A 23,336-nucleotide genomic window follows, 5' to 3' on the forward strand; every position below is an offset into this window, starting at 1 on the left:
TATGGTTCTGCAGCTGTGGATTTTATGCATATTTTACATTATGTTTATTTTTATTTTATTTTAGTATTTTTAATAATTTTATTAATATTCTCATTTACAGACATTTACACTTTTTTGTTACTTATTATAGAATATTATATTTAAATGTTTTTGTATTTATTTATTTATTTTATTTCCCCTAGTTTAGCTGCTTTTGAATATGATTTTCTCTCACCTCAACATGGAAGTATATTAACTCATGCTGCGTATGAAATCGCATACTTTTGAGTATGTGAAAGCACAGTATGTGAGATGAGTAGTATGTCTGAATTCATTCGAAAAACAGTAGAAATCAGAAGCGCGCATTTGATGGGCACTTTACTATCTCATGAGGCCACGGAGTGAGGATTTACGGATGCCAGACAAGCGGCAACCTTCTGGTCTCTCTCGTGGAACCAACACGGAAGTGACTAAAACTGCAATTCATCGACTGGCCGCTAGAGGCTGGCTCCAAAAGGGAGTTAAGTCGCATAGACCTCCTATTTTAAAATGCCTATCTTTACTGCAGAAAACAAAAAAATGTTTACCGCCTGGTACAAAAAGTGGGTTTGGTCTACATAGCTAATTTTGCCCTTCATGACAACTGTGAGGAGGGTGAATGTTTTTTTATAATTCATCCTTTTAAATTATTTTAATCTTGAAATTTCTGCATGATTAAGGGCATGGTCACTTGAGTGACAGGTGGATTGCCTTTTTACCCATTTTCGATTATCCCGGACTGATGCTCGGTGACGCACTGCCGAAATAGTGACGGACGCCTCCGCCCACTTTTGGCTTCAAAAACGCTCTTCGGAAACCAATGGGTGACGTCAGTGACATTATGGAATGGACCGAGGGGGACCCTCTCTCTGGGATGTGATTTCGAAAGTATAATATAAATATTGCTTATAAAAAATGTATTAGCCTATTCTATTATTGTTTGTATGTGAACTCGAAATCAACCCCAACTTTGCTTTAAAAAGCATGGCAAGATCTCCTAAATGAAGATCACATTATCACAAATGGAAATCACTTCCATGAAGAGACCATCGCATGGTTCCTTCGCTAACAGACTTCTGGAAGGGCCCTTCGTGAAGGGATAATCTTTTCACTTTAGTTTGGAACGTCCTTACAAATGGGGTCCCCTTCCCAAAGTGCCCTTCAAGTGCACAAAAAAGCTGTTTGGAATTCGTCCAGCGATGCAACGGAACCAACGCAGGTAGGTCATGTGACAGTAACAACATGGCGGATGTAGTATGTAGGAATGTCATAGAGGTCGGGATCGTTGCGTCACGTCGCAATGCATTGTGGGAATCGCGGTACAGAAGTAGATGTACTGTATAGTAGGCATTAGGTAACGTTGGTCATTTGGTCATTAATTTTGATTATTTTTTGGAAAATGGTTCAGTATTGCTGTATTGTGAACTGCTGTAATCGGTTTCATGATCGACAGGGCAAACGCCTCGTGAATCATATTCGTTTTCAACATTTTCGTACTTGGAAAAAAAACACAAGGTGTCTGAAATCACCAAGAGGCGTCAGATGGCTTGGGTCGCCACTGTACGGAGGGAAACCATCACCTTCGATAATATTATAATACATAGTTATGGTGAGACATGTTGTGTATGGTCTCTCTCTCTCTCACACATACACACACACAAACTCAGACACAAACACATTACGTTTTCTCTAGTTTTTGGCCAGTAAGGGAGTCAGTTTAGTGTCTGTATTTTTTGTTTAAACATTTTCTTTTGACCCAATCCTGAACTTAATTTGCTTTTTGATATTTTTGTGCTGACTGTATTTAACAAATTTGAACAAATTGTTTAAAAAAAAAAAAACTGGAACGAACTTAAAAATAGGAAGTTAAGCGTCTTGTTTTGGTGAATGGTGGGTTGTGTCTGAGGTGAATGTTCTTCAATATTATACCGGATTACAGAACTACCGGAGGAAAACAGTGGATTTTTGCAAGTATGATAGGTGAGTAATTACTCCTGAAGTGTAACAAACCCGCATAGACAAGCTTCATAGCTCGCAGAATCTGCTAAGTGTGTGTGTGTGTGTCACCACTGATGCTTGGTTAATGTTAACATTTCCTTAGTGAAAAAGATTGTTTTCTCCACGTTTAATTTGCAGATCCATTTATGATCTGCAGGTGAGCCTCCAGTGACTTTTTAAAAAGTGAAAGTGACATTTTTAAATTGATCGGAGGTGTAAGCGCTCACTCCACAGACCCGGTAGGATAAATTATCAGGGAAACTGAGGCTTGGTAAACTTTCATGTGTTCATAGGGATCGATTCCGCCTACAACCTCTTTTTTTTTTAAGTAGCGTTGTTTGGCTTCATTATTAAGTTTGTCCGTATAGGTATAGGCAACTTTTTTTGTCACGTTCTCTAACTTTTTCTGGAGACCTGCTATTATCTTATTACAAACCTGCTTTGCGATGCCTCTAAAATGGCCGCCGTTACCCACAATGCACCATTCCATGACGTCTACGCCCGAGCTCTATACTATTACAAATTATCATTCCAATTTTTTTTTTTTTTTTTTTTACATTCGCAATTTTTAATTCAATTAAATTCAGTTACCTACTCAGACAGTATGCAATTTTGGGCAAGTTTTGAAACAAAGCAGTTTCAGCCAATGGGGGAGCAGATAGTGTGGGTTGTCATAGTGATACACTGTGTTTACTTCAGACTACTAATGAGCTGCAACTGAGGAAAGCATCAAAATGTGCTTGTCCTTTTTAACTCAGGTATGTGTTCACAAAAGTGAAAAATAGAAAAGTCAATTTCCATGACATTAAACATTTTTTATGTCTTTTGTTGTCAAACAACTTGTTGGGACGAGGAAAATAATCGAGATGAGTTTTTTCATGGTTAGTTTGGTAGAACGTCTGTTTTATGATTTCGGCAACCGATCTAAATGTAGATGGTAAAAGTACCTCAAAATGTGATTATTCTTACAAAGACAAAAAAATCAAACTGCAAATTTATATTTATATATGGGGAACTATATCTGTTTAACATGAGTATGATACCGCTGTGTAATGCGTGACCATTACAGTTTGAATGATAGGCTACTAGTGTTGGCGAGATCTGTGTGATGATGACGAACGAGTTAACGTTACTGAGTATCATTTCAAATGGTTACAGAACTGTGTCACACATTAAAGATAAGGGCGTATTAAATTGATTTTAATGTATATGTTTCATTATACTGATGAAATATATTTTGTGAACAGAGTACGACTTTATTATTCATGTTCATTTACATAAATCTATAGACATTTTCACTTTTAATATATTTAATTAATTTACATTTTTAGTTTGCTGCTGTCAAAAATATCATTTTAATTAACTTTATAAATCGGTTCCTGGTTTATAATTGGTTCAGAAATCAAAAGTATTTATTTATTTTTTGCTCTTATAAACATGGGACGCGCATAAGTGCCATTAGCCTATCCATTTGCAGAGTCGCAGGCCAGATGAATGGAGAAGCGCAACAAAAATCTAGGATGCGCAATGGTCTAAGATGTATATCTAGCGCATATTTACATAGAAAAAAATTATTAAAAAGCAAATGACCTTTGTAAACAGCTCAGAGTAATCATTTCATCTCCATAAGAACGATATGATTTCCAGAACAAATTTACCGTGATTTTTGTCATTTACCAGTAAAGACTGTGTGTGAAAGGGGTTAAACTCTTCCTCAGCATATGCTGTGAATTTTAATTAACATGCATCTGGGAAGACTGTGCATTATCTCCCCAGATTTGTAACGTAAATCATTTATAAACCTTTGCCAACACAGGACAATACATCAACCTATTTCTAAATATACCATTTATTGTAAATCACGATTTCAAAATAAAAGTTTCTGAGTTTACATGTTTAAATTCATTTCAACGTCGTTTAATCACACTGTTTAATCAATGAAATGTCACCAGGCCGTTGGCACCATCTGCAGTATTTGTTATAATACTTAATGCACTTGTAATTTGGTTATGTTCATATTATGCATATTGAATTATGTATTTTAACAGTGTTGTTCAATAAAACCATGAAATTACTTGGTTTTGATATTTTATTTGAGCCAATTATTATTGCCTCATTGTTAGTTTATATAGGCTATATATATTCATACTAAAGCCTGGTTTTCACTTAGGTCTGTTTGTCTTACTCTTACTAAAAAAAAATTGGATTACTCAATTGTCAAAATAATCAGTAGATTACTTGATTACCAAAATAATCAGTTACGGCTCTAGATTAGTTAAAATATTTTAAAATACAACTGCATTGTTCTACTCTTTATGATTAAAAGACAAATATTTTGTCAATGGAAATTTCTCAGAATAGTATTAAAATATTAACTTGTTCTAATCTGTATTTTGCATTATCTAGTGAGTGTATTGTCAAAACCCTAGTGTTGATAAGCAGTGATATAGCTCATAACTTTCCAAGTGTATGATACAGCTTTCATTCTTCAGGTCAACCGTTTATTCATGAAAAAATAAAATCAAAATCAGTTTGAATAAGGAAAGCGATAACTTAGTCATAGTATCATTTCAAATGTTAAAGTTGCCACAGTCATTGAATGCTGATTGATGCCCTCAGACTGTTATCTACATCCTCATGATTATTCATTTTTATTTGTTAAACATTCAATGAACTGGACATAATTCAACCAAATTATCAATTCAGAGTTAGGAACATCAGTCTCAGAAGTAACAAACTGATACACTCTTCTGTTCACACATAGACTGCTCTAGTGGAATACAACCAGCCTTTAAACAGCAATGATCAGTTTCAAATGGGTAAACAGATGGCAAAAGCCAAGCCACATTTGATTGTGCCCCTGCAAAATCCTCCCAGAGACGTATTACGTAAGGTTGATGTGCAAGTAGCCATGTTTACAAACCTCCCTAGATTTATCCTGTATTCACACTCCATGCAGTCCCATCTGGATACTGGATGTATAATTCCTTGGCTTAGGCAGTGGCCAACAGTAGCCACGTGTCCCAAGAAGACAGGCTTTTTACTGGCGTGTCTTCCTCTTTAAATGGCAGTCTAGGTAAGACAAACAAATCATGACATGAAGTCATAACGTTTATTTATGAATAAAATGTAATTTTGTTTGTATGTGAATCAAGTGCAATTAAGGCATAATGCACGTGACTAAACAGTTTATGCAAGTGCATGAGATTTGCTTGACATTTGCAATGCAAGGGGTTTTGGAAAGATTAGACATTTTCATCATTTTTGTGCTGACTTATCTTTTTCAGTAAAATCTTGTCAACTGTACTTTAGGAAATTGTCTGGTTATACATATTTCTGTTCATGTATTCTGTGTTCTCTGCAGTATCTGCAGACCCCTGGAGGTCAATGAAGGTACTGCAGGTGAGACCGGTTATGTGTTTAAGTGAAACGTGGGTAAACAGTCTAAGCATTTAAACTTGTGGAATAAAAAAAATATATATATATTGTCTTTATCCTTGCAATTTGAATTTTTTTTTTTGTCTCAGATCTGACTTGTGAGATATAAACAGAATTGCAATGGACTTTAAATTCTAAAATTACATCTCGCAATTCAGATTTTTTTTAAACCTGCCATGGAAGGCTATTAAAAATATTTATATCACAGATCTAATGTTTTTCTCACCTCACAATTTTGAGTTTATATCTCAAAATTATGACTTTTCACAATTTCAAGTAAAATCTCAATTATTTTACGTTTTATTCTTATTATTTTTCAATTCCATGGTGAAAATAGCCTTTGATGAGATATTCATGTTTTCTTAATATTAATAAGTAAAATGTAATGTTTATGATGCAAAATATACAGTGTTGTTGAGAATGTCAAGCATTTTTATATTGGGGGATTGAGTCAGGGTGATTGCAGTTGTTTTGGTTGGTTTCCTCTACAGACATGAAGGCTGCTTCACTGTAATTCAACACCTTTAAGACTGAGCTGCCATGAATGTCTTCTATTGCTGGAACATGTTCCTGGTATTTTAAAGACAATTTGCTATAGAACAAACACCATTCCAATAGAGGATCAGATTTTTCCCTTTACCTTTTATTTATTTGAAGTTTAAGTTATATTTGATAAATTTCTTATAACACTCAGTAAACAGAAACTCCAGTTACTACTGTAAAACCAATAAGGACACACCAAACTTCATTCAACATCAAAAATGTCTAAAAAGCAATGTAAAAACTATTTAGCCTAAATAATTTGTAAGTAATCTATACTACAACATAAAAAAAAAACTTGTGACAACTTGCCCCAATATAGAATATACCTTCATAATAGTTGAACTAATGATCCCCATTGTGTTCTCATTTGCACATTAAATACACAACAGAAATGTACATTTTACATAATAGTTGAAGCTAATGTGTCCATTGTGTTTTTGATATCCAAGAACTATACCCATATTAAATATATTACAAAACTTAAAATGTACGATAAAACACACACACGTGTGTGTTACTATCCTCTAACCAAATCCTATCCCTAAACCTACCCCTTATATGTGCATTATTACACTTTCAGATAAACATCATTTACTATTTTTAATCATTTTTTTCCCTCTTTAGGGACCACAGGTCAAGTTTTACTATCCTTTGCTACACACACACACACACACACACACTCAAACCACATAGTTTCTGAGATGCATTGCTTGTGACAACTTGCCCCAGTCTCCCCACACTAATACAGCAGACGAGTCAATGTAATGTCAAAAACAATGGCGCCATCTAGTGTTCTTTAAGCAACAACGATAACTCCAATCCCTTGACATCAATCGAAAAAGTTTATTATTTTTGAAAAAGTCATCTATTTACATCATATTAACATATTCGATAATTCCACAGAATTAATTTTGTAGATGATATTGGATTATGCTCTTCTCAGTATGAAAAAAAACCCACAACAACTAAAACATTATAGAAGAAACAAATGTGGACTCTTGGTTTGGTCATGGTCAATACAAAACTGTTTACTGATGTAAGATTGTGCTTCACGATAATGTTTTTATATTGAAGGGTTCGTATCACTGTTAAATTATGTATTGCACTTCAATAGCCATAGTCATCAATTCAGAGCTTCGGAACATAATAAAGTAAAATAAATAGGCTACAACTTTAACACTCTGCCATATCTTAAATTCTATAGCCTATAATATATCTCCATAAAGTTTCTCGAAAGCATTCGCTATACTTAAAAGTAAAATTGTTTTGAGAGTTGTTAAATGCTGGGATACATATTTTTCAGGACCAGAGCCAATGGACAGAGCAGGAAGTCGCTGCACAGTGGGGCACATATTTTTAATGTGTACAGTTGCTTTGGGACCTACTTCAACATGGCCACCATCGACACAGGTGAAAGCGAGCCAGCTCAGGTGAGAGGACATCACACCTGACCTTCTTCTCTTCACTCTCCACTCTCTTCTTCTGAAAAAAAAAGCGTGACTGCTGCAGATGTGAACACTTCTGTTACTTTATAGACTGCGTGACAGCTGTGAAAGTCATCGTTAGGTTCATCTAGTCTGTCAGTGTCGATATTGTTATTTGCCAAATGTCTTCATAAGTGTGTTTCTACGCAAACAGGTTTATCTGAGCTAAATAAACTTGAAGTGTATCTTTAAAAAGATGAGCGCGTTTGCATATTTCGCGGGCATTTTCTGACGTGCGCTGTGCGATTGACCCTTTAGTTTTGAAGGCGTTTGTGAGCGTGTTGATGTTGTTGTTGTCAAGTTGTGAAGTATGTTTTCGTTGCTTTGGATGACAGTTATGGATGTTTTTTCCCCCTCACATAAACACACATTGAACAACACCGTATAATAATCATATTAAACCTCTATTTTTATATTTTCTCTACAGCTGAATGGTGCATTCAAAACTCACTGACAACCCTAACGTTACTAATATTGGTCAAGATGTTTTAAATGTTTTTTCAAGGCATTGCAAGGGTGTTCTGGGTAGCTGCTAAGTTGATGGTTCAGTGTGTTTGCTAAGGTCTTTGGTTGCTAGATACTGTAGGTTCAGCTTAGCTTGTCACGAAATCTCACCCCCAAATCAATGAGATGCTCTTATCATTAATAGTATGCTTATCATAATCAGAAGATTTTTTATTACTAACAATAAGCTAAACTTGTAATAACAAGCCAACAAATAAAGTCAACAAGTTCACTTTCATTAATAATGCATTAATTGGATTTAAGACATTACCTAACCAGTTATATGGTACTTTAACATCAATACATTCAAATATGAACATATAAATGTGAAATTTTCATTTACAAGTAGTTATGCCATGCTTAAATTGAACTAATTGGACAAATAGAGGATAATGCTATAAAACAATGTAGTTATCAAATGTAACCCAATTGAAAAGTCTTACTTACATTGACATTAAAGTAATAAATGCTTCTACGATTTGGGCTAAGTGAAATTTTGTAGTTTAATAACAGTAGTAATACAATGAAATATTATTATCATTTGAAATGATTAGTTTCTGTTTTTCAATGTTTTAAAATGTTATTTATTCCTGAAATGGCAAAGCTGAATTTTTCACTTCACTTCAGTGTCACATGATCCTCCAGAAATCAATCTAATATGCTGCTTTGCTGCTCAAGAAACATTTAGAATTATCATTGCTGAAAACAGTTGCCGCTTAATACTTTTTTATTATATATATATATATATATATATATATATATATATATATATATATATATATATATATATATATATATATATATATACATACACACACACACACACACACACACACACACACACATATATATATATATATATATATATATATATATATATATATATATTATTTTTTTTTTTTTCAGAATTCTTTGATGAATAGAAAGCAGGAAGCAAACAAAAAAGTTTTAACGGTAGTGCATAGCGCATAAATGGTTGTGGTGAAGAAATACATAACTGTAGGGTTGTTTTTTTTTTCAAATTCAAAGTTGCATTCCTATGTGGTTTGTCAGTTTTTACACAGTGATTGATTGATTACTAGGTCATGTAACTATTGTGTTTTGTGCAGACTACATGGCTGATATGCTGGAAACAGTTATTTTCTGTATGGCAGCAGTACAAAGTTAATGGTTTATTATTACAGTTTGGGCAAACTATGATGTAGAACAAGGAAATGCGGGATATTCAGATGTCCGGAGCGGGTTGGATAGAGAAATCCTGCCCCTTAGAGGCTGAACAACATGCATTTACTGTTTCCATCCCATGTATGGAGATCATTTCTCTGTAAACCTAAATGATAAATGTGTGTCTGTTCCTCGTTCAGCAGTCTGTCTTCCATCTTTGCTTTCTTTCTTAATCTGATTCATTTGTGAGCATTTACTTGCATTTTTATTTATGCAATTGGCACTCGTCCACCTTTCATGTTCACCACAACAAAAACAAAGCCTGTGTGATACAGTTATTACATGCTCAGTTGAACCCTAAGCAAGATCTGAATGCAGCACATTCAAGTTGTCTTTTCTCCAGGCTTCTTCTGGAGATAAACAAATGAGCTAGTGATGCGTTGATGATGCAAATGTTACAAGTGCTGGCCCGTGACTCAATGGGCCGTTGGTTTGTTTGACTGACACAGCTGGGGATGATACAGAGATGGTGAATGAGACTTTCTTTTAGCGGCGACCCCGAGCGATGGGGGTGACAGAAAGGCTACCTTAGGTACGGATGACTCCGGCTGACCGGCTGACCGACATTTGCATCATGCAGTTGGATGAGAGATCGTCTTCTAATAAAATAAGCCCTATGTATTGTTTACACATTATTACAGAACTTTCTGTTACAAAAAGGACAGATGAAATACGCATGAACTCTAGTTTATTAAATGCAGTCCGTTTTTGGAATCTTAATATGTCAAGAGTGTCAAACAGCTTCTTGGCACAATAAACTAAGAGTGCATTTGAGAAGGTATATTAAATCACAAGGCATTGCCATGTTTTGAAAACTATTTGTTTTACAACCAGGACTGTTAGCATGTTATAAATGGAGACAGAATAAGACAAAACTGAAACTAAATTTGTCTAAAAGGATCGAAAAAGGGAATCTTTCTGAGCAGGGGTTTACCTTTAGACTCTAGTAATATATTGTGTCTGCTTACATCTTGGTAACTTGAGTCACTGTGGTAATATCCATAAAAGTTTATGGAGCTGAGTTAAGAGCTTTTAAAAGCTGTCAGAAAGACCTTCAGTGGCATAAACCGAAACTGACTTGGCTTACAAGACGTTGCAGTATTGAAGTATGAATTCACTTTTTGCTCCATGGTTGCAAACACACTTCATTTTTATGCACAATAGGCTTAAAATAGATTGTACAGTAATCACAAAAGGCAGTACTATTTGCCTGCTGTAATTAACGTCATGCTATTACCACCCATAGAAGGCAGGCGATACAGTAAACAGAAGCTTTTTAAAGAGATGTTTGTGTACTACATTTTCTATTGATTATGGGAGCTGTAATTCATTAAAAGATAATAAAATGAAGGAGAAGGGCATTACAATATAATTTTTCTATGTAAATTGTCTACAAACAGGATGTCTGTATGAGGATGAGTACAAGGTTTTTTAAATAAATCTTTGCAAATCGCCTTTCCTAATAATGTGCTAATTGGCAAGTTACACAGTGAATGCGACTAAAGTAAACAGTCTCTCTGAGTGAGAGCGGCTCGGAAGTAAGGGTTGGGTCAGCAGAGCTCATTAACATTTAAAGGAAAATGCTACAAAATTTGCTCTGAAAAGAGTTGTTTTTGACAGTGAAATTTTGTTTTTTTTATACTGCTTTTATACTTTTGAGAAATTTTAACCACACTATGTTACAGACTTTTCATTAATACCCAAAATAATCATATCAACTTGTGAAAAAACAATTTTAAAATGATTAAAATGTGTCACTCACATAAATTCAAGCTGTAAGGATTTTATTTTTTTATTTTTTACTTTGTTGAAAATGGTATTAGTTTTTCAAAACTGCCTTTGCCTGTTAGGCTGTACGGTGTTTAGCACTGGTCTTCCCATGAGATTTTCAGGAAATGAAGTAGTCACTCAATAATTGCTGTCAGTGATTAGAAGTATTTTTATGTTTGTTTAAAAGAAGCAATTTGTGGTGTACTTGGAATGTTGTTCAAATGATGTTGCAATGCAGTGACAGTGAGCCATACAATCTGCGTTTCATTTTGATTTATATATTCACCAGAAATAGCACAACTTCATTATGGATTCCAAACCCTACATGTCAAGCCTCTTGCTGTATTTTCTCAGTCAGTGTATCCTGAAGTTAGCCAAGTGTTGTACACCATTTAGTTTTTTGCAAACAACTTGCATGACAGCTAAGCAACATCCCTTTGGGGAAAGTATGATATAAGGTGGTAAACTAAGTCTAGAGGACCACAGGGCAATGATCCTCTCTCGACTTTTGCTATGCAACCATTTGAGAAGCTAAAAAATGTCTTTTGTGGGCCAAGAGCAGAGACTATAAATTCTAGAAGAGAAAAAGCAGCCTTTTGAAATGATGTTTTAGGTCTGCAGTTCTTTATGTGCTGATGTGTCACATTCGTCTTTGTTTCTGAGTTGTAGTTGTTATTTATGTGAGGGAACTGTGAGTTAAGCTGTATGTCTCTTATAGTATATCCTGTTTAGTTGTCTTTGATTTTCTTCTTCTTCCTGTTCTCACGGTATGTGGCTCAGACTGGTTGCATGCTCCTGTTTATTTCTACAGCCAGTGTGGAACAGCTGTGATGGTGTAGTTTGAAAATACTAAAGACATGCATTAACATGAAGATGGTAAAGATAAGCTGATTAATCTTCACATATTGTGGCTTCAAAGGGAGTGTTTACACAACACTGTATTCAACTAAAAAGGGGAAACTTTTTATGTGTTTGGCATTTACTTACAGTACACAACAACAGGTTTGGGGCTTGAAAACAGTTATGCCATTCATATTGCAATTTGATGCCACAGAAAATATTAATCACTTATCGCAAATATAACAATTAAACATGAAACATGGATTCAGTTTGCCTTAATTTTATAATAAAATTTAAACATGCTGTAATGATGGCAATATGTAAAAAAATACAGAATAAAGTCATAGGGCCCTATAATACACCCAGCGCAATGCGACGCAAGGCAAAGCGCAAGTATGTTTGCTAGTTTCAGTCTGGCGCCATTCACATTTTCCCGTCCAGCGCCACGCAGCTTAATTAGCAAATGCATTTTGCGCCCATGGGCGTGCTGGTCTAAAAATGAGGTGTGTTCAGGCGCATTGCTGGCGCATTGCTATTTTAATGAGCTGAAAATAGACTGCGCCATAGACTAGCTCAAATCTGGCGCAATGTTTTATCTTTGTTATTGAAAGAACGTACTCACTGCTTATTAAATATGGCAAATATAAAAAAATTAAGGATTGCAATACATAAGATTTTTTTTTGTAGGCTATATATATATATATATATATATATATATATATATATATATATAAAAATGCCTACATGTCATAATGGATAGACATCGCATGTATCAGAATAGGCTATCTATTTGCACGCACACGCCTTGAGCGCACCTGCGCCATTCACTTTAAACTTTGTGTTTAGATCATTAAAATAGGGCCCCATAATCTTAGCTTAATGATCACTATACCTTTATGTACTATTAGGCCTATATACTTCACTTTTATATATATTTACTGTTCAAAAAGTTTAATTGTGTAAGTTTAAAAAAAAAAGTTTTTTAAATAATTCTCTTATGCGCAGAAAGACTGCATTTAGTAGATTTTTTATACAATAATATTGTGAAATAGGCCCTATTATTACAATTTAAAAGAACTGTTTTCTATTTTAATCTATTTTAAAATGTAAATTCCTGTGATTCAAAGCTGAATTGTCAGCATCATTACAGTGTCACACAATCCTTTAGAAATCATTTTAATATGCTGTGATTGCACAATGTTACTGTTTTATGGAATTTTTGATTAACTAACTGCAGTCTGGGTGACCATAAGAGACTTCTTGCACTGTTATTTGTCTACAGTAAACAATGAAAATTGTCAGATTTGTTTGAATGTTTAATGTGTAGAAGACAAAAACAGTCTTTGTTCTTCAGTTTTGTGTTTTCTCCTCACATTTGTATCCCTGTGGTGCTTTAGTTGCCATGGAGAATCCGGCTGTTGTGTTGGTTACCATGGGGACTGTCTTCCATAGTGTGCCCCTGGCATTCAAGCAAGAGCAGTAAATGGTATGAAGGCCTGCTGATATTTGAGCTCATAGCATCTGCAGAAATCCCAGTTAGAACTTATTGACAAGCCATCTTATGTGCAATTTGTTTTCTCAATGTCAAAATTGTGAAATAATATTATAATTAGAAAATAACTATTTTGTTTTTGCATATATTTTAAAATGCAATTTATTCTTGCGATGCAAAGCTGAATTGCTCAGCATTACTCCAGTCTCCGGTGATCCTTCAGAATAATGGTTATTAATAATAAATAATAAATGTTATAACCAGTTTATCCTACTTAATATTTTGTGAAAGGATCATGTGACACTGAAGACTGGAGTAATGATGACATTTTTTTTGCTTTGCATCAAATAAGTAAGTTACATTTTTTTTATATATTACAATAGAAAACATTCAGAGACTTCATTATAATAAGAAAAACATTTTAAAAAATCCTGTGTACACATATATATTGTTTTCAAACAAAAACCTGAATGAAATTAGAGGAACACTTGACATGCCCTTGAGTCTTGTGAACACGTACTTGTTTCTAATTTGCTGGACTGACAACACCCATAAAGAAAGTGTTTGCTTGACATCTGATACCTCACATAACCGTACCTCAGGATGGCTTAAATATTTGGCTAGTTACCAGTGGACTGCCACATATAGCAAACAGACAAGTATGTAAACAACAAAAGTAAAACACGTCATATGTGTCAGATTGTGTGGAATGTGTTTCTGTCATAAGCTGCTCTAGGGAAGAATGGTTGCATCATTGCTCAAGGCAGTCACAGACAGGGCGCTGTTGGCATCTCCTGAGTTTCTCACACTTGTTTGGGATGAAAAAGGAAGAGTTGTGAAGTATAATGTAAGACAAAGTCAATATCCCTTCATGTTTTCTAAACATGCACAGCTGTTGCTTTTGATAAATGGTACAGTCATGAATATTGCAGAGTAATCAATATTCAAAAGATTTGCATTAAGGCTTAATATACAAAAAATAATATGAAGAAGAACATATGTGCAAATACACTTGTTAAAGGGGTCAAGGTTTGGCCCTGTTGGCTGTTAGATCTTAATCTACATCTGGCTGCAGAAAGCATATTTCTCAATTGACCGTTATTTACAAGTATCTGAGTAAAAAAAAAAAAAAAAAAAAATAAAAAAAAAAAAAAATATATATATATATATATATATATATAAATATATATATATATATATATATATATATATATATAAATATATATTTTATATAAATTAATTTTATTTAATAATTATGACAAAACATAAATAACATAATAAAATAAAACTGAAAAAAACTTTTTTTTTCACAGTGAAGTTATAGCTGTAATGTCTCAGAAAAGGGCAGTCGCTAGATAGGTTTAGATATAGAAAGATTTCAAAATGTGATTATATTAAATAGGCAAATATGCAGTTACTTTATTTAAACAAATCCTCTGTACATCTTACAGAGATTGAATTCCACAAAAATGGAAATAGTAATGATTTATTTTGCAACACACATGGTATCAGCCTGGAGCAAATCTGAATCTTGCTGAGCATGTTAATTAAAGTTTCAACATGTTTATAGCTAGCTACCTTAACATGAATAGTTTAAATGCCAAGATATTTGTGGGTAACTCTGCAACCTTGAGTACTGAAGTTTGTTACTTGTACAGTATCACTAGAGTTCATGTGAAAGCTGATGAATGTACAGTATGTGGCCTTACTGTGTACAGGATCAACAGCTTATCAGCTGCTTTCCAATAGTGTTTGTGACCTGGAATCCTGTTTGTCCTGAATGCAAACTCTCTTATCTATCCATATTTTGCATAAAAGGAAGGACTTGACCTGGATGTATCATTCTCTAGTTATGCATGCCTGTAACACACTCACAATCACTGTTAAACGCTTCTCTGCTCCCAAGACACGCAGGGCAACACAGATCAGGTGTCTAAGTCTGCGATCTGATCTCATTTGAGCTGAAGTGAGTCAGAGCTGGAGTCTTTAGCACTTATTTACACTATCAGCGTTCCTGTCAGCAGGAAGAATCCGGCTGGCACTGGACAGTGAAGGTCTGGGATGAGAGCAGATCTGACAGACACTGTGTCTGTGATGTGATGGCTTCAGTTGTGCCTGCATCAGTGCGCATCAGCTTGTGGAGTTGAGGGCAGTTTGGCACGTCTGCTAAGATCATTATCGAAACCATCGTTGGGCCTTCCATGTTTTCACATTCAGATTTTTCAGAAACCATCTCTGTCCACACTAAACAACCGAAACGCGTGTCACATGACCATTCATGCAGGTCAAATATATGTATAGGTAGATGCCATATTATTAGATGACGGGCCTGTCTATGTGTTTAGAGTGGTTGAATGGGGAATCTACGTATACATATCTATGGGTACAACAATGAGCATGATTTTATTGTTTACACGGTCGTCAAGGATATGCATAGTGAATGTGGGCAGCCACGTCACCATTTTCAAAAGTCTCAGTTTTGGTCCGTTTACACTGAAACACAACTCTGGAGGTCTCAAACTAAAACGGGTTCTGCAGCATTTTAAGAAGTCTTCGTTTTCAAGGGTCAAAAACGCCAGAGTAGTGTAAACGACAGGCGTAACCGTAGCAAAAGTTATGTGTTTTAAAATGAAAACGCACTAGTGTAAACGTAGCCTAAGTGAAAATAGCAGTATTTTTTAACGATATGCTGTTTACTACTCAAGCACTTTACAACACAACCCCTCAGATAAACAGATCATAAACACTTTCATTTAGCTGAGTACCGTTTGTTTTCATAAGTCTTGAAATTATGTTTCTATTGTACAGTGGTTTTAGATCTAAACTTAATATTTGTGTTATCATTCTTTCAGAAAGTCAGACCATTTGAGCGTTTATTTTGATTGCTGGGCATGCTGGGAAGGACAGGTTCATGCAGGCAGAATGAGGTGGAGATTTACTGGCAGATGTGTTAATGATAAAACAGCATTTTCATAACTCACAGCCTGCTTCCATTACACAATCCTGCCTTCACTGGAATTCACAAAGGATGGATCAAATGCAACTAATGTGTTCATGCCTAAAATTAATAAAATATGAATTATACAAATTAAACTAATTTAAATAGTATAATTGTAAGTATATTTAAACCTTGTGGTAAAGTGGTTCTTAACCAGAAATATAGTTTTGCTTCAGAAACTTTCATGATATACTAATAAAATACAAATAAGTATACAGTCAACATTCAGTGTTAAATCATGACCAAGACTAATTTGCTTAAACAGCAAAGCTTTAACTAACATTACAGAATCTAAATGTTGGTGTTTCCCACTGCTACGACAATAACAGTACAACATTGTGGTGACATTCATGTGCTCTCTCAGCTTTTAAATAAATACAATCATGGACTCATAAAGATTGTGATTTCAAACATAATTCAATAAATTCATAAAATCATGAATCGTATATAATTTTGTGGTATATATGAATTATCATATTTAAACTTTTACATAATTTAAATGATTACATTTCGGCTGGGATCAGCTTGCATAAGGGTTATTTTATTCATATTTTAGTAATAAAAATATACATGTATCAAATATTAATATCAGAATAACATTTTCACAAATAAAATGCTGTAAATGTTAATTCATTGTTGATTGATGCTTTTACTCATGCTTAAGTTATAGCTGGTGTTTCAGTTTGCTTGGAAGAAACAGTGTTGAAGTGTTTTGTGAATATTCAAAAACATCAACAATAACTAATATGTTCCTAATTTATGTCTTTATAAAAGTAGCTTAATTAATGGAAATTATAATGCATTAGGTCTCTTATCATTACTGTATTATGTCTCTTGTAGACATTTTGTGTGACGGCACCGTTAGCCTTAAGAACCTTTTCTTGACACTTTGAAGTGTTAAAAAAGCATGTGCAATATAGCTTTCCAATCGTCACGTCTAATCTCTTGTCCCATAAATCTTCATGCTTCAGTGAGAGCTGGCCAGACCTCAGAGGTGTGGCCATAATAAGCAGATTAGGGTGTTGATAGTGGAAGCCAAAGGCTTGAACAGTGGTGTGGCTGGGCTTGATGTGACCTCAGGGGACAGAGGTGCATTTTTCGGAGGTCAGCCTACATGTACAGTCATATGAGTACATGGCTAGAAGGCACATTACAAACCTGACACACCTTCAGTGAGGCGACTGTTTGCTTGTGCAATACTTTGATCCTTTTCTGAATTATAAAAAGGTTGTATGTCTATATGTCCATTTTTATTGTGGTAAATGAAGTCTTTAGAAGTCTCAGAATTACTGCATCTTGTGTATGTTGATGTACATACTCTTTATTTCCCACCACAGGCAGGGTATACAGTGACATCACTGCTTTGACCGTAGTGAAATCATCGAGACAACATGAGAAATGTCACGACCGATGTCAGAGGTTTGCTGTACATCATGAGGTCATGCGTGAAGTAATGCCTGAACTGATGACCTCAGTACCACAACATCATTGTTGAAACTCAAACGTGGTGCCACATTTCTTCCTCTTTTCAGAATAGTTCATTGTACAGTGAAAAACAATACTTGAGTGCTGGTCAACGTTAAAGCTATTACTTTCATCAAGCACCAATTTAACAATTATTCACAGTGGTTAAACTTTTAATCTTTTGAAATGCTGACAGAAGCTTTTGACTTCTATAGTTTTTTTCCACATTTTATGAAAGTCTGTATTCGGGTTGGTATCCTGAGTTGCTAACTTAGTAGTTGTTGTTGTGCAAAATTGGAATATTGTATAAAACATTTCCGTATAAGTAGCGTTTCCATCCAACAAGTCCAAGAAATCTTCACTCTCTGACAAACTGGCATAAAATATCACTGAGAAAAGTAGGAGAAGCCACTAAATAAAATAATTGTTAAATATAATAAATTACTTGTGCCCTCAGAGGGAGCAGATAAAACAATAAATGTGGTGAATGCCAGCTGTTTGGGAACGCAGTCGGTTAAGAGAGTGCTGGGAGGCAATTATAGAGAAATAATTTTATGACAGATTTGCTTAAGCATTTCAGAATGGTCGTAACAACATTTCAGATGCTGTTCACATGACTTTTTTAAACACTCATGCAATTTATTGCAAATTATTGCAATTCAATTTATTGTTAAAATACATTTGCATCTCCCATTATTTGTAACCCTTTTTCACACAAGTGAAAAACTACCTCAAGCTTGCATAATTTTTTTTTGAGAAATTAAGGGGTTTCTCTTCTAAATCTGGCATTTCTATCACTTGATGCTTAAAAATGTGCATAAAAAGAGGGGAATGGAAACATAGCTAATGGCTATATGAACTTTTTGGTTACCGACATTCTTTAAAATGTCTCCTTTTGTGTTCAACAGCTGAAAAAATTTCATACAGGTTTGGAAAAACTTGGGGGTGCGTAACTGATTTTGGAGTAAACTGTCTCATTAATATCATTTTTTTATCAATATTGTATATCATCATATTAATGATTCCAAACCTTTGACTGATTGTGTATACTCAGATTTATATATATATATATATATATATATATATATATATATATATATATATATATTTTTTTTTTTTTTTTACTCACAGACTATTGAGTAAATCTCACAGTTATGGAATCATGTTGCTGTATCATTCGAAACACTTTCAGAGATAAAAGATGAGGGACGGCCAGTTTAAAAAAAGTTTTAAAAGTCATAACCTTTAATATAATGGCTGCTATATCATTTTACAGCTCCAAAGTGCAATTACATTTCTGAGAGATGATTGGAAATCCTGTTTTACAGTGAAAGCTGCAGGCACATAACTTTTGGTACTCTAGCAGTTAATAACAACTGCACATGGCTTGCAGAAGAATATTGTAGCTGGAGCTACTTCTCTCGGTTTATGTGGTTGATGAGTCACGCACTGGGCTACTCCACAGCAGTTCCTACCAGAACCAGTCTAAAATAATCCAATTATAAAAACTCATTATACAGTAGGTTTACTCACATGATATAAATGTAGTAAAATATAAACACAAAAAAGTTCAAACTGCAGCTATAAATAGGCCAATCACATTTTTCACAAATTTTCAGCTGTTTTAATCCTGACTTGAAATGTATTGAATATAAAACATACTACTGACAAACTGTTTTCTGTTTCCCTCTTTCAGGTTGTTTTTTTTGCAATATGAGATATCCATCAGATATGTAATTCTTACACACACACACACACACACACACACACACACACACACACACACACACACACACACACACACACACACACACACACACAGATTTTATGTACTATGACTCACAACAAAATCATCAACAACAATAAAACTGCCCCTTTTAAATGCTTAGGAAAACCAAAATTAGCTCCGTTAAATTGAATGACAACAATGTTTCTTATTGATTAAGTGAATTTATATTGAACTAACTTATTTAGTACAGAAAGTGCAGTACGTTTTCTGCCGATTTTACTGAACCACAAAATCTTTCACTGTGCTGTAATGTATAAATCTGGCTAGTCATGAGATAAAAGGCTAAATATAATTCATGAAGACATAATAAGTCACTGTAGATTGATGAATGCAAATCAGTTAATGTGAAGAAGATTGAAGCAGTTTGTATGACACATGATTCTCCTCGGCGCCAGCCGGTGAAATCAAATTCTCTTCCCTTCAGTCTGATCTGATTATATATGGTGCAGCATGTCATTTTCTGATATCCTGGGCTGCTGCAAAGACATTCTGAAATCCTGTTGTTTAATGTTGTGGAAGTTCTCTTGCTTAATACAAATTGAGGGTATTAATAACAGAATATAAAACCAAATCAAGTCCTTTTTGAAGCATGGGAACCAACTCTCATTCAATCTCTATCTGTCTTTTTTTTTTTTTCACACACCTTACACAAACACTGTGGCTTTAATCCAATGTCTACAAAGCCAAAAACCTTAGGGTTATAATAATAATAAAATTTCACAATTCTCATTTCTACACCTGCAAAAATAAACATGCTGTTGTTCTTCTTAGATTAAAAAGTTAAACATTAATAGAATTATAAATATAAAAAATAAACAGTGGAATGTAGACTTTAAGTATCTGTTAATAAAGTGAAACGTTAAAAATGTAAACGTTAAATATTAATAAGAATGTAAGAAAACTGAAAGTGGAATGTAGTCAAGTGATGCCATTTCTTTTGCTTTGTCAGCCGTCTTGGATAAAATTGTTCACTGCGCTTTTTTAGTGAATTATAGAAATTTGGACAAAACTTTAGGCTAATCTACTATTGAATTAAAGACGTTAAAATTCCAACTTGTCTAGGTTTATAATGCATGCCTATGTTATTTGTTATTCAGTTATATAGTTTTTTTTATATTGTATTATATTGTAATATAAGTATTATATAAGTAAATAAAAATATATTGTATTATTGTATTAGAAATTGTATTTCTTTATTATACAGTAGTACCGTAAAATATTACTGCAATTACAACTGTTTTCTATTTGAATCTATTTTAAAATATTATTTATTTCTGTGATTTTCAGTATCATTACTCCACTCTTCAGTGTCACATGGTGCTTCAGAAATCCTTCTAATATGCTGTTTTGCGGCTCACGAAAGATTTCTTATAATTATTAATGTTGAAAAATGTTCATAAAACCACCTTTCAAAAGTTTAGGGTAAGCAAGATTGTTTTTAAAGGCAATTAACAACGACACATTAAATTGATCAAAAGTGACATTAAAGATATTTATAATGTACCATTTTTTTTTTATAAACCCTGTTCTTTTGATCTTTCTATTCACAAAAGACTGCATATTCCAGGTGTATTAACTCGTTCTGTTGCATACTTAGAGATTTATAATTAAAGTTAATCCTCAGCACAGATATTTGTAGTGAGAAGTTGGTAATTGTGTTACAAGTGAGAGTGTAATTAAACAGATCAAAGGTTTCTGATGTTCCCTGTGTTCCCAGAGGACTGTGGGAGATGGTGAACTGCTAATGACAGATAGCAAAGACATGTGTAGTCATGCACAGGACATTGGGATTTTTGCTTATCAAAGTATAATGGCATGCAGTTGACTTGTCAAAACAAATTACGTGATTAACAGCTTTGCTTGACACTCCATGATTGATTCCAGAGCTTTAGCTGCACACACACTTCAAATACTTGTAGCCCAGTGCAGTGCTTCTAGAGCTTAGTTCAAATCTGCCTTGGATCTTTTGATTTTTGTTGTTTTTTGTTAAGTATGATCAAAAATCCTGACTCTCACTACTGGATAATGCAGGATTTTGTTAGTTTGCAGCTGCGATGTGACATTCTACATAGAAATGTGTGGAATTTGACAAGTGAGGAGCTGCAAACAGCCCAGCCCTCCTCTGTTAGGTAAAGCTTTGAGCTAGGCACGTTCAATATGTTGCTCTAGTTATTTTATGGAGTTCAAGGTTACGATAAGAGGTGTGTACCCAACATTTAACACAGATCACTCACTCCACACCCTGGAGGAACGTGTAACTGAAATAAAAATCATGAATGAAAGTCAGTTGTTTTTGCTTTACTCTTCAGTGAATTAATGTGTCTCTTCTAGAGTTTCAGAAGAGTTCTCAACAACATGAGTTCTTAACTATTTCTCATCCAATTCTCCTCAAACCAAATGATCTGAGCTACTATCTACATTAATTTTATACTATTTTAGTTTGCCAAACAATTTAAATTTTATTCTCATCATTATTAAATATATATTTTAGTCTATTACAGTATAGTCCTAAATCACATTACATATATACCGTATTTTTCGGACTATAAGTCGCATCAGTCCAAAAATACATAATGATGAGGAAAAAAACATATATAAGTCGCACTGGACTACAAGTCGCATTTATTTAGAACCAAGAACCAAGAGAAAACATTACCATGTAGACAACAGGAGCACTGAGCAGCATATAACGCGTAATTGGTAATGTTTTAACTTGATTCATTTCTCTTGGTTCATGTCAAATTAATTTTGATAAATAAGGCCGGGTTCACACCGCAAGTTTCAGCAGAGCAGAAGCAGCGCGTTAGCAGCAGGTAGGCAGAGCAGAAGCAGCGCGCGCCTATTTTGCTTTCACACCGGCAGTGGAGGCAGCGCGCAACTGAACAGCAGATTTTGGTCAGAGTGCTCTATAATGGGTACGTTCGCATTGCTTTATTTCCCATTTAAAATACATTTAAATAAAAAGACTAGGCAAGAAGCTTTTTTAATTAATAATTTAATTGTTACTTTTGTTGGATCTTTGTTTTGCTGTCTTTGTTTTCCGTGCAGTAGCCTACGTGTTGTTGATAGAAGAAAGGCCATCGCGCTATATTTGTTATTAAGGAAACTAAAAAGACCCAGACTTTGGGTTCATCCCATTAACCGACGTAGGAGAGAACATGGTGCATATTACCATCTTGTCACTGGGTTTGTTTGCAATCAAATTTACCAAAAAACACCCTGAAAACCAATTTAATAAACGGTTTTAAATTATGTGTAGCCTATTGTAAATGGTTCACAGCCTTGACTTCCTGCTCATCTTGAAATCAGCATTTACTTGTTTATTATATATGCATGTATCTCCTGCTTTTGTTATTTGTGTGCTTATGTGTAATTTAGAAATTGTAAATAAATGGTTCCAATTGAATCAATTTTGAATCAAATATTGAGTTGTTTGCTCGTGTGCCAGCGAAAGCGTCAAAAGCACTATAAAATTAATTACCATCTGCAATAAGAGCCGCTGCAACTTCATCCCATGCTTTTTCCTTCTCCTGCAAGTCTTTATAAAGTACATTGTGTGGATCATAAAGAACTTGATATTTCTCAACTTCCACGATGAGACGAGTGTCGTCCATTATTGTCTTTCCAGGTGCACTCTGAAGACCAACGCCTGTGACACCACGTGCTGTTGTTTATGATTGTTAGCACGACATCCGTTCTTCTGCCAATACATAGGCCTAGTTAAAAGAATAGAGAGAGCCTCGCGCTGGGAAAGAGAGATCTCGCACTCATACG

General features: G+C 34.4%; 1 protein-coding gene across 2 annotated transcripts in view; it reads left to right on the forward strand.

The window, feature by feature from the left end:
• The first annotated feature begins 7,302 nt into the window (after positions 1 to 7,302).
• The window catches only part of LOC127969570 (ankyrin-3), a 186,971-nt gene continuing 170,937 nt past the window's right edge, over positions 7,303 to 23,336 (forward strand). The window contains exon 1 of one of the 2 annotated variants that reach the window (XM_052571630.1): positions 7,303 to 7,427. In XM_052571630.1, coding sequence (XP_052427590.1) covers positions 7,389 to 7,427 — 39 coding nt within the window. In that variant the 5' untranslated portion in view covers positions 7,303 to 7,388. The remainder of the gene's footprint in view (positions 7,428 to 23,336) is intronic. The other variant, XM_052571629.1, reaches the window with a different exon arrangement.

Source organism: Carassius gibelio, chromosome B12 (assembly GCF_023724105.1).
Source record: "Carassius gibelio isolate Cgi1373 ecotype wild population from Czech Republic chromosome B12, carGib1.2-hapl.c, whole genome shotgun sequence".
Lineage (NCBI taxonomy): Eukaryota > Metazoa > Chordata > Actinopteri > Cypriniformes > Cyprinidae > Carassius > Carassius gibelio.